The sequence below is a fragment of the Pterocles gutturalis genome, unplaced genomic scaffold (assembly GCF_000699245.1).
Source record: "Pterocles gutturalis isolate BGI_N339 unplaced genomic scaffold, ASM69924v1 scaffold22877, whole genome shotgun sequence".
In the NCBI taxonomy this organism is placed as follows: Eukaryota; Metazoa; Chordata; class Aves; order Pterocliformes; family Pteroclidae; genus Pterocles; species Pterocles gutturalis.
The window spans coordinates 1-26,460 of record NW_010113401.1 but is presented as its reverse complement, the minus strand read 5'-3'; the positions used below and the strand labels follow the sequence as shown (position 1 = coordinate 26,460).

Here is a 26,460-nt window from a genome sequence, read left to right as displayed (position 1 = left end):
ACCTTTCCTGCAGGCTGAGAATGTTTGTATGGGCATCAGTAAGCAGTGGGTCATCAGCTGTAAATCCACTATAACACAGTCTCATAGTATTCTGTTTGGGTAGCCTTGCTCTCCCCATCCTTCTGACACAACAGATGCATGGCAAGGGGGGAGTTTGAATACAACAGAACAACTGGTAGCAAGAATTGTGCACAGATGTAGGTGGCTGCAACACCACAGAAAGATGTTTGCACAGGAGGAGGGTGAGACAGATAACTACAACAGGCAGTGGAAAATAAGCAGAGAAAAAGGAAACAGGCTGCAAATGAAAAGGTACCTTCTAAGGTGGAACTTGAGGTAGCGCAGAATGCCTCTGCTGGGCAGGAAAGTGCAGCTCATGCATGACATCAGCTGCCAGTGGTGCAGGTTCCCAGTACTGTTGGGATGTGGCATGTGATTAGTTTGTTTGATGAGCTGACAGTACACTTCATCACGAAGGGGCTTTAAATCATGGCAGGTCTGCAGAATGCCTTGGATAATGGGTATGGGGTCAGACACTGTCTCGATTTCCTGAAGGGAGTTAAAGATCTTCACTGCTTCATCCTGTAAGCTGCTGTAACCCTTCTCTTGTTGCACTGGGGAATGATAACAACAGTGAGAAGAGGTAAGCATCTCCCTCATTTTCTACTGGCCCAGCAACACTACTAGTCTGTCACAGAGTAACAGCAACCTGAGCATTAGCTCATCTCCTGAACTTAAATGTATATGCAAAATTCATTACTGCTTCCCCTTTAAATGTTCAAATGCAGTTTTAATTAGTATTTGCCCACATCTAAGTTGTCACCACTGCAAATCCATTTTCGGATATACTGTGCAGAAAAGCAGAGTAATGTTTTTAAGGGAAACTAGCACTGAAATCTAGTTCAGGCTTCAGTGTCTGCAGAAAATCATGTCTGTGTAAACTGTCTCCTCACCTGAGAGCAGCTATAAGGCAGAGGGTCACTAATGCAGGTAAGGCTTTAGGTGCCTGAACACAGACACTGAAGCCTGGCTTGTGTACTTCCTAAATTCTGTGTTGTGCCCATATTGGCTCTGACCCCTGAGCCAACACAGAATTTTGGCAAATTGCTGTACCACAGATGCAGGTTTTACCTATTGTTTAGATTTAAAATGCCTACACCAAAATTGGTTATGTTTTTTAAGCACCTAAATGTCTGCTTTGAATTGCTCAGAAGTATGTGATACTACCATACTGCTGCAGGCTTGCATTCTCCTTTGAGCATCTCTTGGGCTGTAGGTCCTTCGGAATCTCCTATACAGACATTGCTCATCCAGTGGCACAATACAAATACAGAGCCCTGTGGCAATAAGTTCCACAGTGTAAGTACTTGCTCTGTAATTCTTCTGTATTTCAGAATTTTTCTGTGCTTTTAATCTGCCACTTAACTTAATCTTTGTATCATGAGAGACAGGGAGCATGGTTCTCCATGAAAGAGGCTCTATATATAAAAACTTCTTTTGGAGGCTGAAGAGTCCTGCTCTGTTTAGTCTCCTATTTAGTCTCTTCATTGCAGGCCAGTCTTTCTATGCCTTTGATCATCTTTGGGTAGGTTTTTATTTCTCCTGTGTCTTTGTTAAGATGTGGAAGGCTCAACTGCATCCCGTATTCAAGATGCAGGTGCGTGATACATCAATACAGCGGCATAAAGACTTTCTTTTCCCTTTTATAAGCTTTCAAAACCTTGCATTAGCTGTTTTGTTTCCCTGTTCAGCACAAGAGTTGACATTTTCATAAAGTTATGTAAATTTCTGTTCACTTTCCTAAACAGAACTAGATCAGTCAGACCCATCCCTGCCTATGTGGCAGACTGTTTTTCCCATATACATTGCTTTGCATAACCAGATTGAAATTAATTTCTGAAAAGATTTTGTGGCCCAGTCACTAGACTATCAAACAGTCTAGCTCTTTCATGTTCTCAAAGCATTTGAAGAAAGGATTAATTTAGTCTGGTTTTACAGCAGCTTCTGTATGAATATCATCCCACTGCCAGTTGCATGATGCAATCCTATTGTAGGATTTGCACTGGAGCCATTCACAACCCAGTTGCAGCTCAAGGATGGTAGGCTGCACATCCCCTGGATGGATGATAAACCATCTGTCCCCATTTACTTTAAGATTCAGTGCTCCTAAGACACAGGCAGTGGACACAGAATACATGCTGGATGGAGAAAGGGACTGCTCCCTAACTCTGAACCCTGTGGGCTACACTGCCCCAAGGGGACTTCACCTGAGTAGAAAGAGCTTACAGACCACTTTTGTGGTGCTCAGGCACGAGACTAATCCTCAAAATGTGAGTGGATTCTGTCACATGGGTAAAATACTTACAGTTGACACTGACATCTCCATATGGCAGTGGGAGCAATGGGGAATGCAAGGGGTGCTGGGTATATCTCAAGATTGGGTTCCTCCTATATGTCTGTTCTACTACTTCAAAGTTCGTGCTGTTTTCCTGAAAAAAATTTTAAAAAATTATCCTCAAATGGGGATAGCCTTTCACAGGATGTCCCTACACATTTAGGGTCAAGCTGAACCACCTTTATCTAAGTTTCTGGAGGTCCACAGAGGGACTAGGTGACCAAAGCATAATTCACACATAAAAATTATTCTGTACATGATTTCTGAAAATTAAGCATAAGAATAGCCATGCTGGGTCATACCAAAGGTCACCAAGCACAGGATCCTGACTTCAAATGTGTCTTGCGGCTGATACCTAATGCAGGCATGTAACAGGCACGTATGGCATGATTCCTCCCTGGTATATCCTTCAAACTTTCAACAGTAAATGGTTAATGGACTTTCTGACCACAGATCCCCCATGTTTAGTAGGCAACAGTGAGCCTGTCTTCCCTGAATTTGTCTGGATATACGACATGTGTTTACAGAACAGACAACCAAAATGCACATGGTATTCAAAATCTGGGCCCATCACTATCATACACACTGGCATCACATTCTTCCACATTTTGTCCTATATTCCTTCCCTAACTATACTTAACATTTGATTTATTCTTGAACTCTGAGATGAAGTTTTCTAAGATTCTCCACAATCTCTCCCAGCTATTTCTTCCTGAATAGTTACTACCTAATTGCATCTAGGTTAGAGCTCATCACAATGTATATGTTTACATATAAATTTCTTCTGAAATACGCTTTCTAATATGATTCTATGTTTAATTTCCCACACTTGCTGGAAAGAAGCCTTTTCAAAATTTCTCCTGCTACAGTGGCACAATTTCTGCTATTTTGAAGGACATTTTCTTTCCACCCTTTACTCTGCTATTTAACCACACAAGCCAAAGGTACAAAGAGGATTTCAGGATGCAGCAAAGTCACATGGTTGTAGAAATGGAAATTTTTATATTTGTGTACAGAGGATGTTTAGGAGAGGAAAGGATGAAGCATGGATTTGCAAATGCTTGATCGTGTAATCCAGAAGGCAATTTGTAACTGCACACAGTTGTAGCCTAGACTTATGCAGATCAGTTAACATGCTAATTCAAAATAAAATTCACATAAGATTTGGTTATTTAGTTGCACAATCATTTAAATTTCTTTTTTTTTTTTCCCCCCTTTTTTTTCACCCCAAGACAGCATCCCAGTTTCTTGCCACATTCTCAGCAACGACTGGGTAAGGTAAGGCCAGTGGTGATCTGTCTGTTCCCAGCTCACTTGGGAATTAAAATGATGCCACCTACCCGGATGTCACGAATGAGCTGCTGTGTAGGTGTTTCTATGGGAACTTTGCTGTCAATGACACCCTGAATGGCAGAGGCCCAGCGCATAGCTTCATTCAACAGCTTTGTGTACAGTCTGTAGGAGTGCTTTCGTCCATGGACAGTAATGTTCCAGTAGCCTGTGGAGATGCAAAGAAGCTGGAAGGTGAAACTGCTTCCATGTTACCTTCGCTTTTCATCTGTAGCACGTGGCTGATGAAAACCCTTGCTGCTTTAATGGCAACACATGGCGTCTCTGGTTAAAACTGACTAGGTAGGCATTAACATCCACCATTCCCAAATTAAGGTCCCAATCCAGGTTTGGGTATAAAGCAAGCTTTCCAAGATACAAGTATCTTGCAGGGTAACATGAATTCCTCCCTGCCAACCAGGCAGCTGACTTTCATGGAGTTTGGGTCAGACTGTGCTATTAATCACTCATTTTATAAAATGACCACTCTATACACAGCACCTAGTCAGATTGCCACATCAGTTCTCATAACTTCTAAAAATAATGTGTTTCACATAAATGGAGAGAACAGGTCAGGGCAATGACAACTGACTCTGCTAAAGGCATCCCTAGACATCTGTTGAGATTGCAAATATGGATGATTTCTTGAAAGTGACCAGAATACATTTTCTCTCATCTCACTTTACTAAATGCTTCCAGCCCTTTTTAAAAATATCCCAAGTAACTCCACTACTCAAATGTCCAGTATTTCAAGCTTGTTCTAAGGTTCACCTTCTTTGTCAAGAGGATTCACCCTTCGCCTCATAACCCAAGTTCTCTCCCAAACTCATAAGGCAAGCAATGGAGGATCGCGCCAGATCCTGCCTTCCCAGAACTGTGTCACACTGCACAGAAAGCAAACATAGGCCCTTGTCACCCTTTGTTTCTAACAAGTTGAGTGATGCTACAAAAAAAGACTTACAGTGTACACCATTGCTCTTATTTAAGAGAACAACATTGACCCCAGAGACAAATGTAGGTCATGCTACAAAGTGGGAGTTATTTATGGAGATGTACTGATAGTTACAGTGTCAATTAGGAGAACTCATACCCCTTTCCCTATTTGGGAAACACTTAGATAAAGAGTGAACACTACTCAGTGAAAAAACATCAGCACTGTGTATCTCTGTAGGGCATGAGGGACGTACCACCACTTGCACACTACTCTCTGGCCCTTTGCAAGTCTCGTACAGGTTCCGTGGGGAAAGATGTTTGCAGCAAGACACAGAGCCTCAGCTAACATCACGACTACCTTCTCAACATGACACACCGTTACATTTCTGCACCGTCCCCTCTCCAGACAACTCCACACGTGGAAAGTCTGCTCATTACCTCTTTCTTCCTCTTACCTGAGTCTTTGAAGACCCTCTCATCGGGCTGCACTACGGAGCAGAGGCTATTGAGCACAAGTGTGCCAAGCTTGGCAGCTGTGCGCTCAGATGACTTGTAGTAATCGAGGGCAGTATTGGTCAGAACAAACCAGCGTTTCTTCATCTTCAGAGAGGACATCTTGTTGCTGCTCTGAACCTCTTTATGAAGCCAGCCTAGCACAGGAAGACAAACATGTCAATGGTCTCACCATCACCAGCAATCCTGTCTCTTGCCTGGTGGCTCTCTAACTCTGGGACCAGAACTCTACTTCTCTGCAAAAGGCTCATGCTGGGACCTATCAGCTCTGCTTCACTGGCTGCACAGTCCTGCACAGTCACTGTAATAAATTAGCCCAAATTTTTCCACAGTTGTTGCATCCTTCAGTCCTATGTATTTTTTTAACAACGATCTGCTGTCTACTTTGCCATCACCATGAGGGCATCCTCTGTTCAGGATGCTTCCCTCACAAGTCACAAACATCTGAATAAATAATTTACAATTAATTCTTCCAAAGAGATGCCAAATGCCTACCCAAACCTTGATGTAAGAGGTTTGGTGATACATGTCTTCTAGTAGAAAGACTTGTAAGCATTACAAGAATCTCCTCCTCCCATGGTCAGGAAAAATAATTTCTCTCTCATCTGAGATTCCTCACAAAAGAAAAAAAAAATGAAAATTAAGAAAATTCAATACTATAAAAGAAAAAATGAGAGTCTGTGTTGCTAAAGCTGTCAAGAAGACAATTTTCTATTCAGAGCTGTACAAAAAGCAATGTCTACCCCCCAAGGTAAAAAGTTCAAAGAATGTGGGACTGAGACCAGAGGTTCCATATAAAGAAAAAATAAAGACACAGACCCTCCCAAATATATGTCGTTGTGGCTACACCACTATCACACAGATATCTTTCTGTGACGTGCAGAGCATACATTGACTCTGCAAAGGAGCATTCCTTTTTTTCTTCAACTAACAAACAATGTGAGATAAAAAGAACTGTTGCCTTGAAATTAAGTATTTTGAATTTAAGGTACTCAAACTGTTGTCTGATAATCTGCTTTATATCATTCAAACTCCTTCAAATGTTTAAGACTAGGATGGAAGGCTTATGCCACTTTTTCGTGACCCTTTTCTTCCTGTCCTCCTGCCTTACCATGACCACTCTCAGACCTTTATTCCCTCATACTTTCTAGAAAATTTAAAGCAATTTGCCCATGCACTTGCTTTCCACAGATTGGATCAGGAGTGTCTTTGTAGATTTAAGACCATGTGATGAGCTGAAAGTACTAAGGAAATTTTAAAATATTTGTGACAAATGGGGGAATATTTTGTAATATCTTTGTGACCACTGCTCATGCATTGGCTCCCCTACCTCCAACTAAGCTCTAACTAGAGACATAGTTTAAATCTTTTGCTCAGCCCCAGAGAATTATTCTCACCTCACTATGCCTACCATAGTTAGACATAGTTAAAGGTTAGTTTGTTTAGCTGAGGACAGCAGCAATCCCACAAAGATCTCTCCCCCTCCCTCTCTACATGACAGGTGTCAGAAGGAACAGAGCTTTCTTAAAACAAAAGCTGCAGTGTCATGTTATAGTCAGTCTAAAGCAGCTGCTCCTCAACAGCAGCCATGCTCCCTCCTATTTCCTGACGACATTTGCTGAACATGTTGAAATAGGCTATGGAACTAACATCAGAAAACTGAACATATAAAGAAGTACTTATTTTTTTCCAGCTTTAACTTTCTGAATCCACCTGACAGGGAATCACATAAGACCCAGTGTCAGCGCAACACAGGATGCGGCAAGCAGCAGGCAGAAAGGTATAGAGGGACAGAGAATAATTGGTTTTGGGGAGCAGCTAAACCCTAGACTGGATTAGCTACAATCAAACTTCCCCCTCAGATTACAAAAGGAAGATGAGTTTCACACATTGTAATTGCATGCATTTCCTCTTACCTCTCACAAGGAATTCCTGGCCATCAACCTTAGATTCACCTTTTGGTTTCTGCAGCAGGGAGATCCAGTGATGCATCTCCTCGGGGGTGTCACTGTTGCAGTGAATCACTCGATTTGCTGTGATGATCACAAAAGAATTTGGTCTGCCAGAAAATAAAAGCATTAAATTTGGTTGTAACCATACAAATATTTCAACTCACAGCACACCCAAAGGCATGTCCTCTATCTTTCCATAAATAATACAGAAAATATTCTCTGAATACAAACTGCAGAGAAGTCTAGAAACACTTAAGAGCATCTCTTGTGCAGCTGGTCTGCAAACTGACGAATGCAGAGGCTAGATAAACGGAATTAAACATCCTTCAAAAGCTATTTTCAAAGACTAGAAAACATTAATTAGCTAATGACCAGCCTTAAAATGTCCTGGGTTCATAAGCAAAGGACTCTGTTCCACTCTCTGACTGGGATGAGCTAGTGCTAGTGCCACTGGGCTGAGCTAGTACAGCCACTCTCCTCGTACTTATTAAAACCAGTGATGCAGTAGCAAACATCAGTCCCAGCAGGGTCAGCTAAAATGGGTTTGAGACTGGTTTTAAAACAAATGAGCTGATCCTAACTAAAGACAGGAAAAACTGTTACGTTGCTCCTAGATGAATTTGCCCTTCTCTTACAACAAACAAATGTGTCCTACCAAAAGAGTAGTCACAATTCTGCACAGAACTGATGCTTCATAGGAAAATGGAAAAAATAAAAATATGACCACTTCCAAGGGGACAGACTCAGAAAGCTTTGAAAGCAAACACGAATTTCTATGAGAAAAGAGAAACAGAAAAGTAGAATGTAAGTATGAAGGAAATGGTAAAAGATGCAAATCAAGCCACTGCATAAACCTATGGAATATAAAAACAAGCTGCATAAAAAGCTTGGTTGAAATATGACGCCTGGAAGTGCACTGTCACAAAGATAGGACAAGAGCAAACGGCCTCAAGTTGCACCAGGGGAGGTTTAGGCTGGGTATCAGAAAAAATTTCTTCACTGAAAGAGTGATCAGGCATTGGAACAGGCTGCCCAGGGAAGTGATGGAGTCACCATCCCTGGAGGTGTTCAAGAAACGTGTAGATGTGGTACTTAGGGACATGGTTTAGTGAGTTAGGTGGTGTTGGGTTGATGGTTGGACTTGATGGTCCTTGAGGTCTTTTCCAACCTTAATGATTCTATGATTCTATGAGCATTCTCCTCAGAAATTTGTTTAAAGTTCATTCAAACACTGATGCTCTGGAAGAGTTTATCTCAGCAGATGCATGAACAAATTTTGACTCTTGAGCTTACTGTTTGTGCCTAGTTTCTTACTGAGACACAGATTAACTACAAGGAGTCCAGGCTGAGAACTGGCTAAAATATTTTAATCTTAGTTCACTACCGAGATATGCATTTTCTAAACTAGTAACCCCAAAGTCCTGGCAACCTGCGTGAGAAAAAAAACAGACCACAGAGTTAAGTAACTTAATAGCTAACATTTTACTTCAGTGCTGTAGTGAGAAGCTTTGCCCTGGCTGAACCTGTTAGCACTGTGGGAAATAATTAAATGTTAACATAAGGTGATATGAAATGTCATAATCTCTTTCTCTGAAACTAACCAATCTGTGTACTAAAGGTCTGCACCCTGTTGCACTGCAAAGATTTCAAGAAGAGTACAGATTTTTAAATTCATCCATTATTCTTCCACAATACTGTTTTTTTTCCCCTAAATTTACAAGATTAACTCAAAATCACGCTGTTGAAAAACTAGAATGCTGCTTTGCTAGATATTTTTGTTCAGTGTTAATAATAGGAAGGACTATAGTTTCTGGAAAGGAGGATCTAAAGTTTCTCTCAAAGAAAATACACTTGTGAACTTCATGCCTGTGAAGTGACATAGCTTGAAACAACCTGAAGACTTCAGTTGAGTTTATTTATTTGGAGATAAATTCTTATGAGTCTAAACAAATATAAACACCAAACAAAACTTGGATCTACCCACAAAAATATGTCAGAGAGTTTCCAATCTAAAAGACAGTGAAATTGCTGTACCTACCTATCAGGATTGTCTGAGGCACAGACAGAGTCAATAAGCCCAACATCCAGGGTTCCCTGTACAGTGAGAGAGACACAGATAACAGGAATTGCTTGCATCTTAAATTACAGGCGTTCTTCATGAATAGGATTGAAACTGAAAACATTCTTCTGAATTCCAATAGCTTGAGTAGAAATGAACATATGAGAAAGGCACGAGTGAGTCATCATTTCTCCTTAAACAGCGTGAGAAGATGTGCAGGGGCTCCACAGGACTGAAGAAAAAAGAGCTACAGATTTCCAGAGATCTTTACGAAGGTCTAAAATAAAACTCTGCATCCACATCTCGGTACTAGCAAAACACAAAAATACCCTATTCTTCCCAACTGCATGTCTTCTGTCTGGAATAACTGTGACCCAGACTAGTCCCATAATCCCATCCGAAGACATTTTATCTGCATGAGGCAGCCCCCCTCTCCCCTCCAAACCAAAAAGGAGAGCCATCAGTGATCAAGCTGAGCCATCCACCGCAACCACTACGTTCCCTACTGCTTACCCTCTTTTCTATCAGCTTTGCTGTTTCGTTATACTAATTGTCCAACTTTCTTATACTGCTCATGAACTACGGCACTGCAAGTGCTGGAAAAACATGCACAAAACAGTTAAACACAAAGGGCTCCAAGCATGCCCACAGACTGGTTGCACAGTAACTCACCACAGCATTCTTTGGATTGGCCTGTTCATCTTGCATTTCTCTCAGTTGCTGCGCTGTAGCGCTGTGTACTCGGCTCAGGACGTTAAACCAACCGCTGGCAATTCAAACAGACTCAATGTTAAGATTTGGATAGTGAAGATAGCCTTAAAATATGATCAAAGAACCTGGAAAAGCTTCCTGTGGGAAAATTTCTTTATTCACAATTTCCTGAGGACTATGCTACAAAATATCTTTTGGGTTGATCATACCAGACTCTAATGTCTGCCTTCCTCCTTATTTATCCATGAAAATTCTGTGCACGTTCTCCAACCCACTGACAGCTGCTCCCGCAAAATCCAGTTTTCTACTTGCTATTCAAGGAACTGTAAGCAGGCAGTGGCCTTACAGGGAGCACATATCAGCAGACTGAAAAGAGCATGCAGTAGCCATAAAGACAGAGTCAGTTGGGAATCTTCCTGGACTAGAGTCCTAGACATGCCTGGGAGCCTTCTTCACTAGTGTCTCTCTGATATGCTCATGAACTTGAAAGTCATATGGCTATCAATTAATCACGGGGGTTTTTATAAGTTAATTTGGAGTTAAGTCATTTGTCTGTGAAAGGGCTTCTTGTTACAGACATATCTGGAGGCTAATCTCTATTGCAGAACAAGGAGATTTTTATCTGCAGCTTCCAGTGAGATCAGCAAACATCTAGACTTCATGGAGGATCCTCAAATTGGATACTCTACGACATCTGCTAATGTGCCCTTTGCTAGTACAAGTGTTGGTTCTTTCTTCTCCCTCAGAACAGAGACTGATATGGCATTGACAGAGGCCACATTTGGTACACTTGCCCTAGCAATTCTGCAATGTTATCTTAGGGCATGCCTATTCTACTTGTGGAAGTTCTAGGTTAAGAAGTCACTGTTTCTTCAGCTACTGCTTCTTGAATTTGGCTGTTTCTTGTTCAGGCAGCTGTTTTTTAGTCTATTTCTGCTTATTTGTTTGTGTCCGAACACTTTCCTCCTTCCTCTCCCTACACTCAATTGAAATAACAGACCCTAAATAACTTCACAGAATCAAGACTGAAGTTGATCAGAGAATCAGTTACACTGGCTGAACTGAGAGAGCAGAACCCTTGGTAAGAGTGGGAAAAGTGGGAAGACATGAGCTGCTACGGACACTAGCCTCTCAATTTGGCTTTGCATAGCCAGAACAGGCTATCCAACCTGCCCTTAAATAACCGATTCCCACTGCCTGGCCAGGACGCCAAGAAGGAAGGACATGAGTCATTTGTTTGCTTTGCACTGGGAAGATTTTATCAGATGACACTACAGACTCCGATAAGCTGCAGCCTTTTCTCTGTCTCCTGGATAAAACCCAGCTGCTCTCGCAATCATTTACAGACAACATGAATAGACTTTTGTTTGATTCAAGATTCCATTTAATAAATAAATCAGCTATTAGATGTTCCAGTTTATATTAAGGTTTTGTGTGTCTCCCGAAGTAACCCTTGAATTCAGCATGCTCACAGACGCAGAAGGTGGCAGTCCTGTGACTACCAATAGGCTGAACCACTGTCTCAGTAGCAGCAACCGGGAGTCCCCAAAGTAGGTGTGGTACCTCCCAGTAAGCACAAACTGACACTCTGGAACGAAACCCCTCTTTTCTCCATCAAAAGGGAAGTGATTGTGTTTCCCAGGCTCTCCCATGAGTAGCTGGGTCAGAGCTGCACTGTATGAACAAACCTAACAAAACTCCCTCTTATACCTGGCATCTTCTGGTGACTCTGCGACAATGTGATAAACTCTGTCTTCTGTCACAATGTCCAAGGCATTCTCCTTTTCATGAATGTCCACAATCTCCCTGGAACAGAGCAAATCACAGGAGGCAAAAACTGAAAACCTTTCACAGGCATAAATTCCATCTCGACTACAAAATCAAATCTTAAAGGGGTTAAATCGATTTTCTTCAAGATAACAGCATACTAGATGGTAGAAGAGATAACAGGGAGGCTGATATAGAGGGCTGTTTACAAAGTGGGGTGTAACACTCTTTTTGGCACTTCACAGGCCCACATAATGTTAATAGGTGAACAGCCTCTCCTTCCTTACAGCAGGAGCTGAGGAATTGGCTCTGGCAGCAAAAAGAGCATTCAGGGCTCAGGAAAAGGCATAGCGCATGCTGCCAAATTCAAATCCTGCTGTGAGCTTCATACCACCTCTGTGAATGCCCGGAGAAGCCAGGAAACAGATGGAGTCAGGGCAGGGGAGGATGCATGGGGTATGTACTTAATTAGCCCCTCCTGGTCTGGCTCCATCTTTGGCTTGGAAAGAGCTTCTGCCAGATTATGAAATGCAAGACTGGAAAAAGAACTATCAAGTAATTCCAGACTCCCTCCAGAGTAAAACTAGAAGCTCTAATTGTCTTTTCCTTTCCTTACACTTCTGGTTCTCCTAGGCCTATGGAGATAAACTGGCATCATTATTGATGTAGAGAGTGAATACTTGGGATCAAAAGGATTTATTCTCACTCACTTTGCCTTTCTGATATCAATTGTCCCCTTCAACTTTTCCTCGCTATCATTCTCAAAGTACATCAGCTTGGATTCTCGAAGCACAAACCAACGGCGTTTCCAGTTGCGGCGTGAAAGTGTTGACATGCCTCCACCTTTTTTATAGAGCCAGCCTGACTTCAGTGCCTCCTGCTTGGTGCGGAACCACATGAAGGCCTCATTCTTCAGAACACACCAGCGCCGCCTCCATGGGTTCATGAGACCTCCTGCAAAGCAAGGGAGCAAGATTTCATCAGATACACAACAAGGGCCGTGTTTCCGTTCTGATTCTGCTTCAGGGGCATTTAGTTGCCTCTTCGGTTCCTAACATGAAACAAAGGAGCTGAGTGAGAGAAACAGAACAAACACAAAATATAGGAATATATGCACTACTCAGATACTTTTGTATTCAGTTTTGTAGTTCAGAATGAGTCACGTAAGCCGATACTAAGTGGGCACAATTAGGTCTCAGTGGCAACGATATCCAGTCTAATTCCCTGACATCCACCTCCTAGCTCTTTATTTGCTCTTTTTAAAAGAGAGTAAACAGAGAACTAAGAGTAGATGAAGATGATGATTCTGGAGAAACAGAAGAGGAAAGCGTGTTTCCTGGATTCCATCCTTCCATGGTTTTGTCTAAGGCTGCTTACCCTTCATGTAGAGATAGCTGTGAAAATAGGGTGGTCCTGAGCCATTGAAGATAGTGACTCGTCCATTACAAAACTCTTCATCTGTATCAATGTAAACATCCACTTCTTCTTCACTGTCCAGAAACTAAAAGGAAAAGAAGAAATACAGGCTACTTGGCTTCTCCTGGTCGCAGGGGGACTGGAGCAAAGTAACAAGGCTAGACAAGTCACATGATCAGAAGATGCAAAACTACACATACTCCCCTTTACAAAAAAAGCAATACAGTAAAACTAGAGGCTTGACAGCTTACCCATTAATGCCTAAAGCAAGAGTCTCCAGAGCATGGAATTTTCATACCAGAAAGGAGAGTGACATTCGGCAGTGGACATGGCTAGAAAACTCCAGTTACCTGCAGTAACAAACCTTCCTGCTTCAAGGCAGAGCCCACAGCCCAACATCTGATTTAATGGGATTACAAGAGAATTTTTCATTTTGGAGGATTTGTCTAATTTTTTTGGCAGACATGCCAAGATGCTGGATAAGATGGAGCACTAGTCTAACCTCAGCAAGGAAATGGGCTGATTAGGAAAAAAAGTACATTCCAAGATAACTGAACCCTAAAAACAAAGATCTAAATTACTCACAGTACAGTATTTACTCATCCCTGTTCTCCAATTAGATAATAGCCCTTAGCCAGAAGAAAATACTTCACACATGAATTCCTAAATTACCCTATCATTTCCTTTACCTTACATACAACTTCCTTTGATTGGCTTTATTAATTTAATACTAATGAAGGCAGCTTCTTAGACCTTTTCCTTCCTCTGATGCATGTTGTTTTCATTTTTCTCTACTGTCCTCTCTCTGTGACCCCTTTGTGCTCCTCTTTTGTCTCCTTCATTTTCCACTCTTGCCATTAAGTTTCAAAAGGCAGGTACTCTTTGATCAGCACCTACTGATGGGATCTTGACCCAGCTGCAGCTATCTCTTCCTGGGGCTCACACCATGACATAGTATCAACCGGATTTTTCATGAGTCTTACTCATGGAGGAGCCCAATAAAATCCTCCACTTCTGTTTACATTTTAAGAAGAATGGCAGAAACTGGCTTAGGCTGTGACAGAATGATTCATGACTTGAAGATTACCTGACAGTGATCTGTGAGTATCTGCACACAGAGATGGTACCTTTACTCACGCAGATCACATCATAAAAAATTCTGATGGCTGGCAGCTGACATTAGGGAAATGCAAACAGGAAAAAATCATGCAGCTTTTTAGGAAGGGTCATGATCTGCCATTGGAAACAAATAGCAAAGGAAGTAAATTGAATTCCTTAAAAAAAAAACAACACAACTGTTTTCTAAAAGAAGTTTTGTAGTTCAAGTCTCTATTCCCAGGGACATCATTTATCTGAAATATTTTTATGGCTGTCATTGGCTTCACACCTGAACTCCTCACAATCTTATGTGGGCTTATCTGACATCCTGTTCTGTAAGGGGATTTATCGTTGCATTATTAAGCAACTAGCCTGAGGGCACTCCGGAAGCCCAGAGCCTAGTGCAGGATCTAAGCTGAGATGCTTCAAGTGCGAGGCTAATAGCCCAGCTTTACTACCCTGTCACTGTCCCTGTGGTAGGAATGAAAAGGTTCAGTGGTCTTGGTTGCGTGCACTGGGACCCACCCTGGATCAGCACAGTAATTTCTTCCAGCCTTAGAAAAGCTTAACTTGTACACGGCAACTGAAAAGAAACCCTTGACTCTGAAAAGTAACAGGACTAGAACAAGAGAAGTTTTAGTGATGGAAATGAAACAATTCCCAGTCTTTCCCATTTCCTCTTGTGATTGTCCGCTGGAAGCTCAGGCTACTTCTGTGAAGTATCTCTAAGGCAGAACATACACTTACAAAATACTAGTTGCCTGCTTTCAGTCTTCCTAAAGGGCATTACATTAATATATGGTGATAGAAACAATCTAAAATAGTCTAGGCACATATGTGCTAGCTTGTGTCCTAGACACTGGACAGTCACAAGCCCTCTGGCCTTCAGCCTGTCTATGACTCTTCCCTTTTTTTCAAGTTGATTATTGATGTAAGAGAGAGTTATATATTAGTAACAATCCCCAGAGCAAGGAGGCATACAGTAAGAAGGCAAGGATGTTACAAACATCAACAAAATCACACTAATGTCCGGGAAGGCGAAGGGAGGGATTCTTACCGAGTCCAGGCTGCCGTGGTTGGAGTCCAGGCTGGTACCATGGGAGTGTCTCAGACCCTCCTCACCGTTCAGAGGCTCAGCCGAGGCACTACCTGCATCTCCACAGCCATCAAACTCCTCATGGTCATAGTCAGACTCTACATCCAGGGGGGGAGTGTAAATCAGCTCTCCCACCTCTCCGCTGTTACTCCTCTGTGTATCTGGGACAGTGCTGTAAATGCTTTCTGCTGGGTCAGATAGGGCTCTCTGCTCCTTGGGGCTACTTGTTCTTTCCACAGGTTGTCCTGGAGCAGGGACAACCTCTCCTACTTTCCCTCGGAGAAGTGAAAGGCTTGTGTCTGCACCTTCCTCCGAGTAGTTATCACTGTTTCTTGTACCATGCTCATTCAAGACCACCAAACTGGGAGTTTGCTGTCCTTCGTCATCAGCATGAAAACCCTCATCCACTTCTTCTTCAGCTAGTGGTGCCACCAGGCTGCAGTCCACATTGAGTGTCCCCTCACTGGAAAGTGAGCGCTCTAAATTCTGCACACTTTCATCCAGATTGCCAAAATCCAGCAGCTCCAAGAACTCCTGAGCAACCCTAGATGCCTCCTTTTCCAGCCTCTGGATCTCTTCTTCTCGTTGACGATTGATTTCATTCCTCGTGTTTTCACAGATGATAGACATGTGATCCTCTTTCTGTTGCTGCAACTTCTCAATCTCCTTCTCCAGTCTTAAGATCTCCTCCATCTGACGTCTCTCTTCTTCTTGCAGGGGAATATCTACCTCCTCAGTCTTTACTGCTTCCACCTTAAAGAATTTATAATAGTGTTAAAGCAGTTTCTTCAACCTATATGCCTTCCTTGCCTGGACCTTTCATTCCTCCTACCTCCTGTGCTTGCCTTGCACTTCCCATCTGAAAAAAAAAAGACTCTAAGCATCCTCTCCTTTTCTGATGGGCATCTGCAATCACCTGTGGTGTAAAAGCTAAAGGTAGAACTACTGGATCTTCAGGTACCTTTTTTTTCAGCAGCCTACTTCCTCTCTGCATCATACAAAGTAGCTCACTGGGCTCAGTGAATTTTCAGAAGAGCCCCTCTGTCTGCTGCTCATGTTACAGCCCTCTGTACACTACAATTTGGATAAAAGCCTTCTGAAAGTCTGTCCTCTCTTTTTGAACTACCTCACACACGTGCACACATAGGAGAAAGCAGAATACACATATGCATAGCCTGCTTAAGATTTCCCAGAAATTCATTAAAAAGTTTGGGGATTTTGTTGCTTCCTGAGTTGGGCGTCTGACCATCAGAATCTAGGTCTGGAAGAGATCTTTTGCAATGAAGCAGGACTGTATCCACTCCAACCCCACCCCACCAAAACTCCACTTGGAATTTCTTGGCATTCTTTAGCATCACTGGATGGATGATGGCTGGCGGGCTGTTGAAGACTCTGTCTTCCTCTATTCTCCACACTGAAGTAACAGGAAATTTCTAGCAAGTACACAATAATTAGAAGACGGAAGATACTGGTAACTTTCACTGATGTTTAGCTATAAGATAAAGCCACCCTCCCTTCCACAGAGGATGCTGAAAACATATACACACAAGAAAACACAAAAAGAAATTTCAAAATGATTTAATGTACTTCCTGATAGGAGTATGACAATGCAGTCAATGAATTGGTCCATTTAAGCCACCATCTGTGTTTTCTTTATAGTTACCCTGTTGCTTGTTCTCTACTTGACTCTTAACTTGTGGACAAATGCATTTTTATACTCTAATCTGTTATCTCTCCTGAACAGAGCTAGCCTGAAACTGAGGAACAAGTGGTTTGGGAAAAGAAATAAGAAGATACACAGCTGTTTTCACACACCCCAGGGTAGGTGGTCCGCTCTTTGATATATGAAGTACCAGCAAACAATTAGATCAGTTACAAGGGGCTTATTTAGCCATAGTAGCGGCCATCTGCACTCTTATTTTCACTGTTACAGGCAACAATCCAGCAAAACAGACTGTGTCACAGTGTAGCACATCACAAGGTCATGTAACAAGCTCAAGCAGTAGAGATAAAAAAGGATGCTGCATGTTCAATGCAGAAGTTTTCAAAATAGGAACTATGCAAGCTGGTACAGAAGCCTTGAAAAAAAACTCACCTTGTTAACTCTATGCACCTCTGCCAAAGCCAAACACCTGCAGGTTTTGAGTGAACAAAGCTCATTTTTTAAATAGTGTTGCCACTATAACAATATTAGCTCCAGGAAAAGTGGAGGCAATGAAGGACCCTTCACAGATACTCAGAGAAGACATATGAAAAGAATAACTGTTAAACCTACCTGAGCCACCTGGAGTAGTGCATTCAGTTGCTCCTTTTCTCTGGTAAAAAACAAGAAACGATAGTCAGAGATAGACCCAGTTCTCCGACATGAGGCTTTTAAATTTACATGGACATGTCAACCCTCCATGGATAAGGTTAAAATAAGGTACCTGTTGTAAGACTGATTTAAAAGCTTTTGTAATTTAGTAAAAATCCAATTCTGTGTGGTTGGCATGACCTTTCCAGATACAACGAATCTTCCCTGTGCACTTAACTTTCAGATCAATCAGGAAATTGGATTAGTTGGAACACACTAGGAAGGACATTGGAAACAGTGACAGAAAGGCATATCAGTAAGACTCATGATAAATGTAAACAGAATCTCCTGAAGTACTTTACGACCATGGATATTAAATGAGGTAGTACATGCATAATTGACAGATATCAGGAAACTCATTTGTTGTTCGTTTTTGTGAACAGAATTATTGCAATACCAGCATTGAATTTGTGTTTTGTTTTGTTTTTACTATATTAAAGCCCCCAAAAAGTTATCAAACTTTTGTACTTCATTAAATGACTAAGCTGAGGACTTTCTATTCTGAAGACCTCAGTACTCCAGCTTGCGTAACTTCTCAGCAGCATGCAAAACCTAGTTTACTAGTAAAGGCTGTAACAGTCAGAGAATGTTAGTAAACATGAGCAGAGGGGAAAAAAAACTATCCCACGGTGCATTTCCACCAAGATCAAAAAGGTTGTACTCCAAGAGAAAACTGTCACTATGGTCAGTTTCTCCATAGCGAGCACACTACAAGCAACTGAACTAGGAGACAGACAAATGCCAGGGTCACGCATAGGGAGCAGGCATATGATGTGGCTGGGTGGAAGAGTCTGCCTGCAGCAACCGCTGTGCAGCTGAATTCAGACTGGCAGTGGTAACTTTCAAATCTATAATTCAACCTCAAGCAGACCAGGAGGGCAACAATATTTATTTCCCACGCCCTGCGGCTTTTCCCAGCCAACTAAATTGCAGCTGCAAGTCACAAAGTCCTTAAAGTTCTCACTCTTGCTCTCTCTCTCAAAAATCCCAGGAAATGTTTATAAATGAAAGCTGACATAAGTGAGATCCAGGTGGTTCCAACTCTACTGAAAGATCTCTAACAGTAGTACTGAGTTAAATGACTGCCTTAAGTTATATGAGGGTTCAAAAAGCAGAGCTGTTTTACAACAAATCAGGAATACCACCTACAATCTACACACTAATTCCTGATACTGTTCCTCACATTTTTGAGACCTCTGATATTTCTTGCTGCTTCCATCTATCTCCAGCTGATCCACACTCTTCCTGAAATGTGATACCCAAAACTAGGCACAGCACTCCAACTCAAGCCTTACCAGTGCCAAGTGGAACAGAAGAATCTCCCTACATCTATAGAAACAATCTTGTTTATAGACGGCATTTGCTTTCTCCTCTCACACAACACGACACTGCTGACTAATACTCAACTTAGCCTCCAGGCCTTCTTCCTGCTGTTGAACTAGGCATTCCTCCTTCTCTGTCTGTGCATTTGATTATTCCTAACTGTAGATCTGTATATGTCTGTATTGAATGTTATCCTATGTTTTTCAGACCATTTCTTTAATTTGCCAAAATCATCTGAATTGTAATCCTGTCTAGCTATACGCTTACAGCCATTCAGCAGATGGTTTTATCTGCAAATTTAATAAGGATACTCGTATATCCTCATCCAACTTGTGAAAACATCACACTCATATCCAGCACAGACCATGCAAGAATCCCATTCAGGAATTCTCTCCTATTTAACAAAAATCTACCATTGTTTACTAAATAAAATGCAATAATACAATGCAGTAAAAACACAAATCCTAGTCTTGTTTCATCTACTTTTTTCCAAACCTCATTCCTAATGTGTTAAGAGTATTGTCATAACATTGTCAAAGCCCTTATCTAACCTCTACCTACCCAAAGTCAAGTCACCTACCCTCCATGGCTTTTCCCTATTCACAAGGCATGTAATAAGCTATCGCAGAAGGAAACAGATCCCTTTAATACTGTTTGCTCTTCAGAAATCCACATTGGCTCTTAACTCCTTTATCAAGCATTTACAACTGTTTCATTATTGGTCTCAGTATCTTCCTGAAATTGAGGTTAGGCTCACTGGTCCACAATTCCCTCGTTCTTCCTTTTCCCATTATAAAAGGGGGTCATTATGTTTGGAATTTTAGAGTTTTATGGAAACTCCATTGCTACCCGCAAAGGAGGAGAAAAAAAATAGCTACTGATTCAAACTGCTTCAACCAGTTCTTGAACTACCCAAACATTAATTTCACCAAGTCCAGATGACTTCTTTGTAATCTGATTTATCCGAGCATTCTCTAACCTTTTATTTCCCTGATAGGTTCTGAATTCTTGCACATCTGTGCTAGTTGTATCTAGTGTCCAGGAGTTAAGCCTTTTGGGGAAGACAAATAAAAACGGCATCAAATACCTCTGCTTTCTCAACATTATATTTTTTTTTTCCTGTTGAATAGTAGACCAGATTGCCTCATGTCTCCCTTTTATTGACAGTGTATGCACAATAGCTGCCTGTCGACTTTTAGTTTGTTATAGCTCAGTTTGCATCTTGGTCCTTCTAATCTTGTTTCTGCATGTATGTTGGGTGTTTTCGCTTGTTCTCAGCAGATTAGCCAATCTGCAATTTCTGTGGACTTCCATCTCATTTTTGAGGTCAAATGGAAGTTCAGGATTTAGCCAAGTTGATCTGCTAGTACCTTTTTAGCTACTCACTCTGAATGAAGGCATTTTACGTCAATGAGAAAATGAAAGCAAAATGAGCCCTTCACCTGATTCCTAGAAACATTGACACTTCGTTACAATGATGCTGGGTTCAATGCATCTTTCATGGGCTGGGAACTAAAGATAGGAGCAGAAACACACTAGAATGAGTAAGCTAAATAGGTCCTTTAATCTAAAATGAGGTAGGGAAAAGCTCTACTTAGTACAAAGAGGACTTTAGACCTGAGAGAACGTCTGTAGCATTTGGTATCTGCTAACTAGTTACTGACATTCTGAACTTGCACAGCTTCATGTTGCTGATGAGGCTGTTGTTGAAAATTGACATATTGATAAAATGGAGCCTTCAGTGTTGTTCAACAAATTCCTTGACCAAACTGTTCATCGCTGGTGTCACTGACTCCACGTCTTTTCCTGACACGTACATCACCCTACAGCCTCCAGTGAAACTGCAGGCAATCTCTTTTCCACGTGACATGCTTCTTAACCTTAGAATTTTCTGATGCTTGTCACACGTCTTTGTCTGCCAAGATTCAACTTTGTGACAAGTGTGTATGCCTATAAAAATGTAACCAACTATTTATGAAAAACTTAAAATGTCACAGGATTATTTGTTAAAATTTATATAATAATCTCATAGTTGGAAGTTTCATGCTTCTTAAAACCAAAGATTCTCGAAAGAGATGCCCAGTTTGGACAGGATGTAGGTGACCATGCAGTAAAAAATAGATTATGCATGAGGTACAGGATTCTTAATAGGTGTACTGTCGCTGGTGTCAGATTGCCACTTTTTGTCACATTACCTTTTCCTTTCCCCTCCTGGTCTCTTGACACATCCATATCCCTGCTGAGAGATACACAGCAGCAGGAACAGGGAGAGGACGTGTCCCCTCATGAGTGTAAGACCTGCAGTAGTGGCACAGGTGTGCTGCCCACCATGCTCTCTGAGCCAGCTTACTGGACACACCGAGGCCCATGAACTCTGGTACTTTCTCACACTGCTAATCCCTACAGATTTTGGGAGACTGCATAGAACTTCCTTTACCACTGCAACGGCAACAAGAAAATCATGCATCTCTGCCCAGTCAGTGAAACTGCCTCCTTTCATGTACATTCCAAAGCAGAAAAACACTAAAGAGAGGTAAAAATACTCTAGAATTCGCTTTCCTAAAGGAAGCAGGACACTCCTTTTCCATGCTGCTTTTCTATTCTGAGCTGCCCACAGCCCATCCCAACTTTGCCCCCAGCACTGGGACACTGTCTCATGCAATTGCTGTTGCAGTGTGACCACCACGTCAGTGCCCCAGACCCGCTTTTACACCTCAGCAGCTCTAACGCTAAGGAGCTATGAGTGCAAGATACCGTCTTGTACCTTTCCTTCACCTCTTCCTCTTGCTGTTTCCTCCTACGCTCCTCCTCTTCTTGCCATTGTCTTTCCTCTTCCTCTCTTCTGATCTGTTCTTCCTCTTCTTGCCTCCTTCTCTCCTCTGCTTCCTGCTTCCGCCGGAGTTCCTGCTGCCGCAGGTGCTGGTAGAGGCTGCGAGCCAGGTGGCCACGCCAGTGCTTCTGCAGGGTGACGGCAGAAGCCTTCAGTCGCAGTAGGCTCTTCTTCCAGAAGTACGCTCGGTAGTTCTTTTGGATTATAACAACACTGGCTAGCACCTTTTGATACTTCTTCCTAAAAACAGAACCAGACACTTAATGCGCCATGAGGCAATACATGCTGTGCATTTCCCATGCCCTGGGATATTGACCAATCTTACCTCATCCACAGAAAAATTAATTTGGAAAAATATTGCTCAGAAATTACACAATTTCTGTTCCTCTACTGCCACGACCTGTAAATCATATTCTGCTCACTGTTCTCACTGCTACATCTACCACTGGTTTGTTTCCACGGGCACCTACTTCTGTGACGACCCTCTGAGGATGAAGGACAGATACACGTGGAAAGAGAAGGTCCACTGGCCCGAAGTCTCCTTGCATTGCACACACATATATACATTCACTGTGCAATGAGCATAATCACTCAACGGGCATTGATTATAATAAAAACATACAAACAGCCTTAACTGTATGAGAACAATGTCCCATATTGCCCCATCTTTTAAGTGGCCAAAAGCAAATTACTCCAGGAAAAGCAAAAACAGGGGAAAAAATAGATCTGGTCAACTTAATCTGATATTGTTTGAGGTAAAACACAGTTATAACAATAATGATATCAACATCAACTCTGCAGTACTTTAAAACAAAAAAACATGGTAGGGGTCCAAAAGAAAAGAATCATCATTCAGTATTTCTGTAGTCTAGTGAAGCTCTAGAAAAGTCAGTTATTGCCTCTTCATTACAGAATATTTTTACCAAAGACCTGAAAAAAAGTCACTGGTAGAGGTTTGTACATGATACACAAACTGGGCAAATAACAAAACGGTTACTATTACACAGTAATCTGTATCCATTTGTAAGCTAGAATCAAGCAAACATTAAATGATTCAAAAGTGCCAAACATAAGGCCTTCTGTTAAAGAACCAAAGGCCAACACACCTGATGTGAGACTATGTTAGGAAGCAGCAAGTCAAAAAAGGATTTAGGGGCCACAGGGATCATCAGGTAACGGCCAACTCCCATCACAATGCTATAAAAAAGAAACAAACAAACTACTGAGATTCTTATACGGGCAAGCAGAAATACTTAATAGAAGGGGACTGTACTGCTACTTTTATCCCGTGCTCAGTGTTAGCACCTCGATTTCAAGAACAATGTTAGACCCTCAAGTAATTTCTGAGGAAGCAGGACTGGAAACAGAAATCCTGGCTTATATACTTCCTCCATGACCTTAAGAAAGAGAAGGCTAAGGAAAGGCTTGATCCCAGTCAAAGTACCCAGGGTTTTGGGTGGCATTTCTATTTATCCAACTAGAGACATAACAAGATTTAATTGACCTGAAGCTGAAGTCTGTTCAGGCTGGAAATAAGCAGACATTTTTAAAAGTAATTGAATCTATTAAGACACCTTAATATCTTGTTATAGGGAAATTATCATTGGTACTATTCAAATCAAAACCTTCTTTACTCCAAACCAGAATCTGCAGAGGGAAATTCTATGGGGCTGTTACCCAGTATGATCTTGGGCCAGCAGGCTACAGTAATCCTGTGAGGTCTTACAGTCCCAGAAAGCATGCTGGAAATAGCACAGTATCTTCACAGACCCTTCCCATAGACCTTCTGCAACCCCCTGAGGAAAAGACACACCTCAAAATCCCCTTCCTGGCAATCAAACCCCCTTCAAATGGCAATAGGGACCCACGCTGACAGCTTGCCATCTCCCTGCACATCAGATACATCAGCCTAGTCAAGAAAATCAGGAGAGGGATGCTAATAGCAGGAGTGTGCAGAGGTCACGCTCCTTACCATAAGTATTAATTCAAAGGGAGGAAGCACAGAGAAAAGAAGAGGAAAGGGAAGAGGTGATAAGAAGTGGGAGGTGTTAGAGGAATTGCTCCTGGGCTGCAGCCGCCTCACCCCTGCTCCCGCTGTCCTCCCTGTGCCCTGCACATGGGGTGTGAACAGCTGCACACACACCCTCTGCTAAGGCAGATATAAGTGCATCAAAAAGGGCACTCTGACTTTTACAAAACCCATCTGCCAGAAGCTCAAGTGCAACACGTGCCAAGCCCTGCCCAGCTACAGGCTGGCTCTGCCTACTAATCTGCCAGGCTGAAGTGCCCCCTCATTCCTCATGACCGCAGCCAAGCTTGCAGATGCCCTTCAGCTGGAATTGCTGCACACAGGCCGTGAATTTCATTCCCTGTGTTCAGCCTTCCACTCACCCTCTTGCACTGGCCAAAGAAATTCAACTTGCACTCCATGCTGAGGAATTGGGAGACATCCTATATATAGTCTATATATCACAAGAGAAGGTGGGGTGGCTGCAAGGCTCCAATGCTGGATTTGGAAATGCATTAATTATTTTGTCGATGAGCTGTAGTTAGCAGTTATGCCTCCAAAGACTGAGGAACACAGGGCTATGGAATAATTTCCTACTGTCTTCTTCCCCTGAGCAATAAGGTCCTGCAGAATCCACGGGCACAGCCAAATTTGTACATGGATCCTGCAAGCCTGAGAACAACTATGTGTATTTTAGCTGGTGAAGCTGTTACCTGCAGCTCAGAGTTCCACAGATTAGCTACAAAAAAATGGGATCATTTGAATGCACTTGATTTTCTTGTCTCACATTTTAGTAATCAGTCAGAGATACTAGGCGGCAGGGAATGAGAGCAGAGAAAACATTCTCACCCTTAGGACTGCTTCTCCAGGCCCACAGAACAAGTTCACAAAGGGTGAGAAGTCAGTAAAATCCTTTCTGTGCCAGAAAGGCACAGAACTCTTCTTCGCCAACCTACTTTGCATGAGACCACATCAATTTAAATTCACTTGTCCCTACAAAACTAACAGGAATGGTAACAACCTTAAGGCAATGCAGACTGGTACTCCTGACCCCTGCCCAACTCTGCACACACCATTCACCACTTGCCCAGATGAACTCCCTTTTGCTGGACCTTCTCCAATATAGGTCCAGTGCAACTGGAAGTTCTTGACAGAAAAGTTTTCCAGTCTCCCTCCCTAGCTCCTTCCTCACTCCCTGCTCTCCTCCCCTGCAAAGTCCAGTTACCTCCAGCTGCTTGTGAGGACTTCCACTCTGGCTGCAGAAGCACAACTTGTTCTTCAAGATGAGACTCAGAAGAGCAGCATGTCGGACACGGAATTCAGATCTTGTGGAGGACCTCTAGCCAAGAGGAATGCTACTGTAACACTGTCTCCATCACAGCCCTGCAGGGCAGCAGCTACCCTCCCAGGAACTCAGAAAAGCAGTAATCCAGTTTGCCTGCAGTGATGTTTCCCAGAAAAATCAATTTGCCTGAGCTAATCCCTACCCCTCTCTCCAAAGGCTTAGACACAAAGTAAAACAGAGCAGAGGCTCTGACACAAAGAATTTGCAATCTCATGTACAAACAATAGAGCTAGCTTATTTGTCTTCCTAGAGGGAAATAAATAAATGAATAAAAGCCTCTGGGACCAAATGCTGATATTCCACATCGGCAAGGCAGGGTACAACCCTTGCACACATTTCCCAATGCAAAATCAGCTACCTGGTGTAACTAGAGCTCTAAGAAGAGTGCCTGCAGGAACAGCTCTGCTGGCCAGGGATTTTACCTCCTCACAGCCCTGACTGACAGGTGTCTGGAGCAGAGACTAGCCAGGAAAGAGCATTTTACTGGGATTAAGTGTGCACGCCACAGCCATTAAGGAGTCAGCTGTCACACTGACTGCGAGGGGCAGAGGAGGGGCGGTTTGTCTGCAGTTGGTTCTCCCAACCCTCCTCCGGTCAGGTGCAAAAGGGAGTGGCAAGAGATTACTGGTGCAGAGCTGGCCAAAAACCAATTCTGAAGAGTTAATTAAAAGGAGAGAGATCACGAGGGAAACAGGCAGGGCAAAGAAAGAGGGTGAGCAAAGGCAGAGCTGCAAGTGAGGATTTGCAAGTGGAGTCGGAAAGAGACTTGACAAACATAAGGAAAAAGAGGGGACCCAAAGCCAAGTGGGGCCCAGCCAGGAGAGCCCTGAAGGCAAGGAAAAGGTGTCACCGGAGGCAAGCAGTGGGTACAGAGGTCCCTGCAGAAGCATGCTGAGCAGCATTGAGGGAGGGTGCAAGCGTGCACAGAATTCCAGAAGAGATGGCAAAGGAGCAGAAAGGCTTGAGCAGAACTGACGCCAGCAGGGAAGGCAGATACTGCACTCTCCCTTGGAATACAGGAGGGGAAGAAGGGAGTGATGCGTGGGGACTAGAGAGCAAAGCAGGGGATCGGGGTAACCCAGGAACACAAGCAGAGGGATGGTGGGGCAGCCCCGGCACTGACCTTGCCATGTAGCCCAAGACGTGGGCCCGGATGACTATAGCTGCTTTCCTCAACTCCTCTTCCCGATCCTTCTCCAGCTTCTGCTCAAGAGCTTCCTTCAGGAAAACCTGACGCCACGGGGAGGAGTTTCAATAAACACAAAGAGAGGAAAGAAGTCAGTCCCCGGGAGAGCCGGGAGATTTCATCCCCGGTGACCGGCCCGGAGCGCT

At 42.7% G+C, this 26,460-nt stretch overlaps 1 protein-coding gene across 1 annotated transcript in view; it reads right to left on the bottom strand.

The window, feature by feature from the left end:
• The window catches only part of LOC104459582 (unconventional myosin-X-like), a gene marked incomplete at its 5' end in the record, with an annotated part of 33,584 nt that extends 7,226 nt beyond the window's left edge, over nucleotides 1-26,358 (bottom strand). Inside the window, 13 exons of the mRNA XM_010074490.1 lie at nucleotides 317-614; nucleotides 2,366-2,489; nucleotides 3,736-3,893; nucleotides 5,113-5,307; nucleotides 7,087-7,229; nucleotides 9,161-9,216; nucleotides 9,854-9,947; nucleotides 11,603-11,698; nucleotides 12,370-12,613; nucleotides 13,037-13,160; nucleotides 15,231-16,022; nucleotides 17,545-17,584; nucleotides 26,252-26,358. Of these exons, the coding sequence (XP_010072792.1) occupies nucleotides 317-614; nucleotides 2,366-2,489; nucleotides 3,736-3,893; nucleotides 5,113-5,307; nucleotides 7,087-7,229; nucleotides 9,161-9,216; nucleotides 9,854-9,947; nucleotides 11,603-11,698; nucleotides 12,370-12,613; nucleotides 13,037-13,160; nucleotides 15,231-16,022; nucleotides 17,545-17,584; nucleotides 26,252-26,358 (2,471 nt within the window). The remainder of the gene's footprint in view (nucleotides 1-316; nucleotides 615-2,365; nucleotides 2,490-3,735; nucleotides 3,894-5,112; nucleotides 5,308-7,086; nucleotides 7,230-9,160; nucleotides 9,217-9,853; nucleotides 9,948-11,602; nucleotides 11,699-12,369; nucleotides 12,614-13,036; nucleotides 13,161-15,230; nucleotides 16,023-17,544; nucleotides 17,585-26,251) is intronic.
• Between the last annotated feature and the right edge of the window lie 102 nt (nucleotides 26,359-26,460).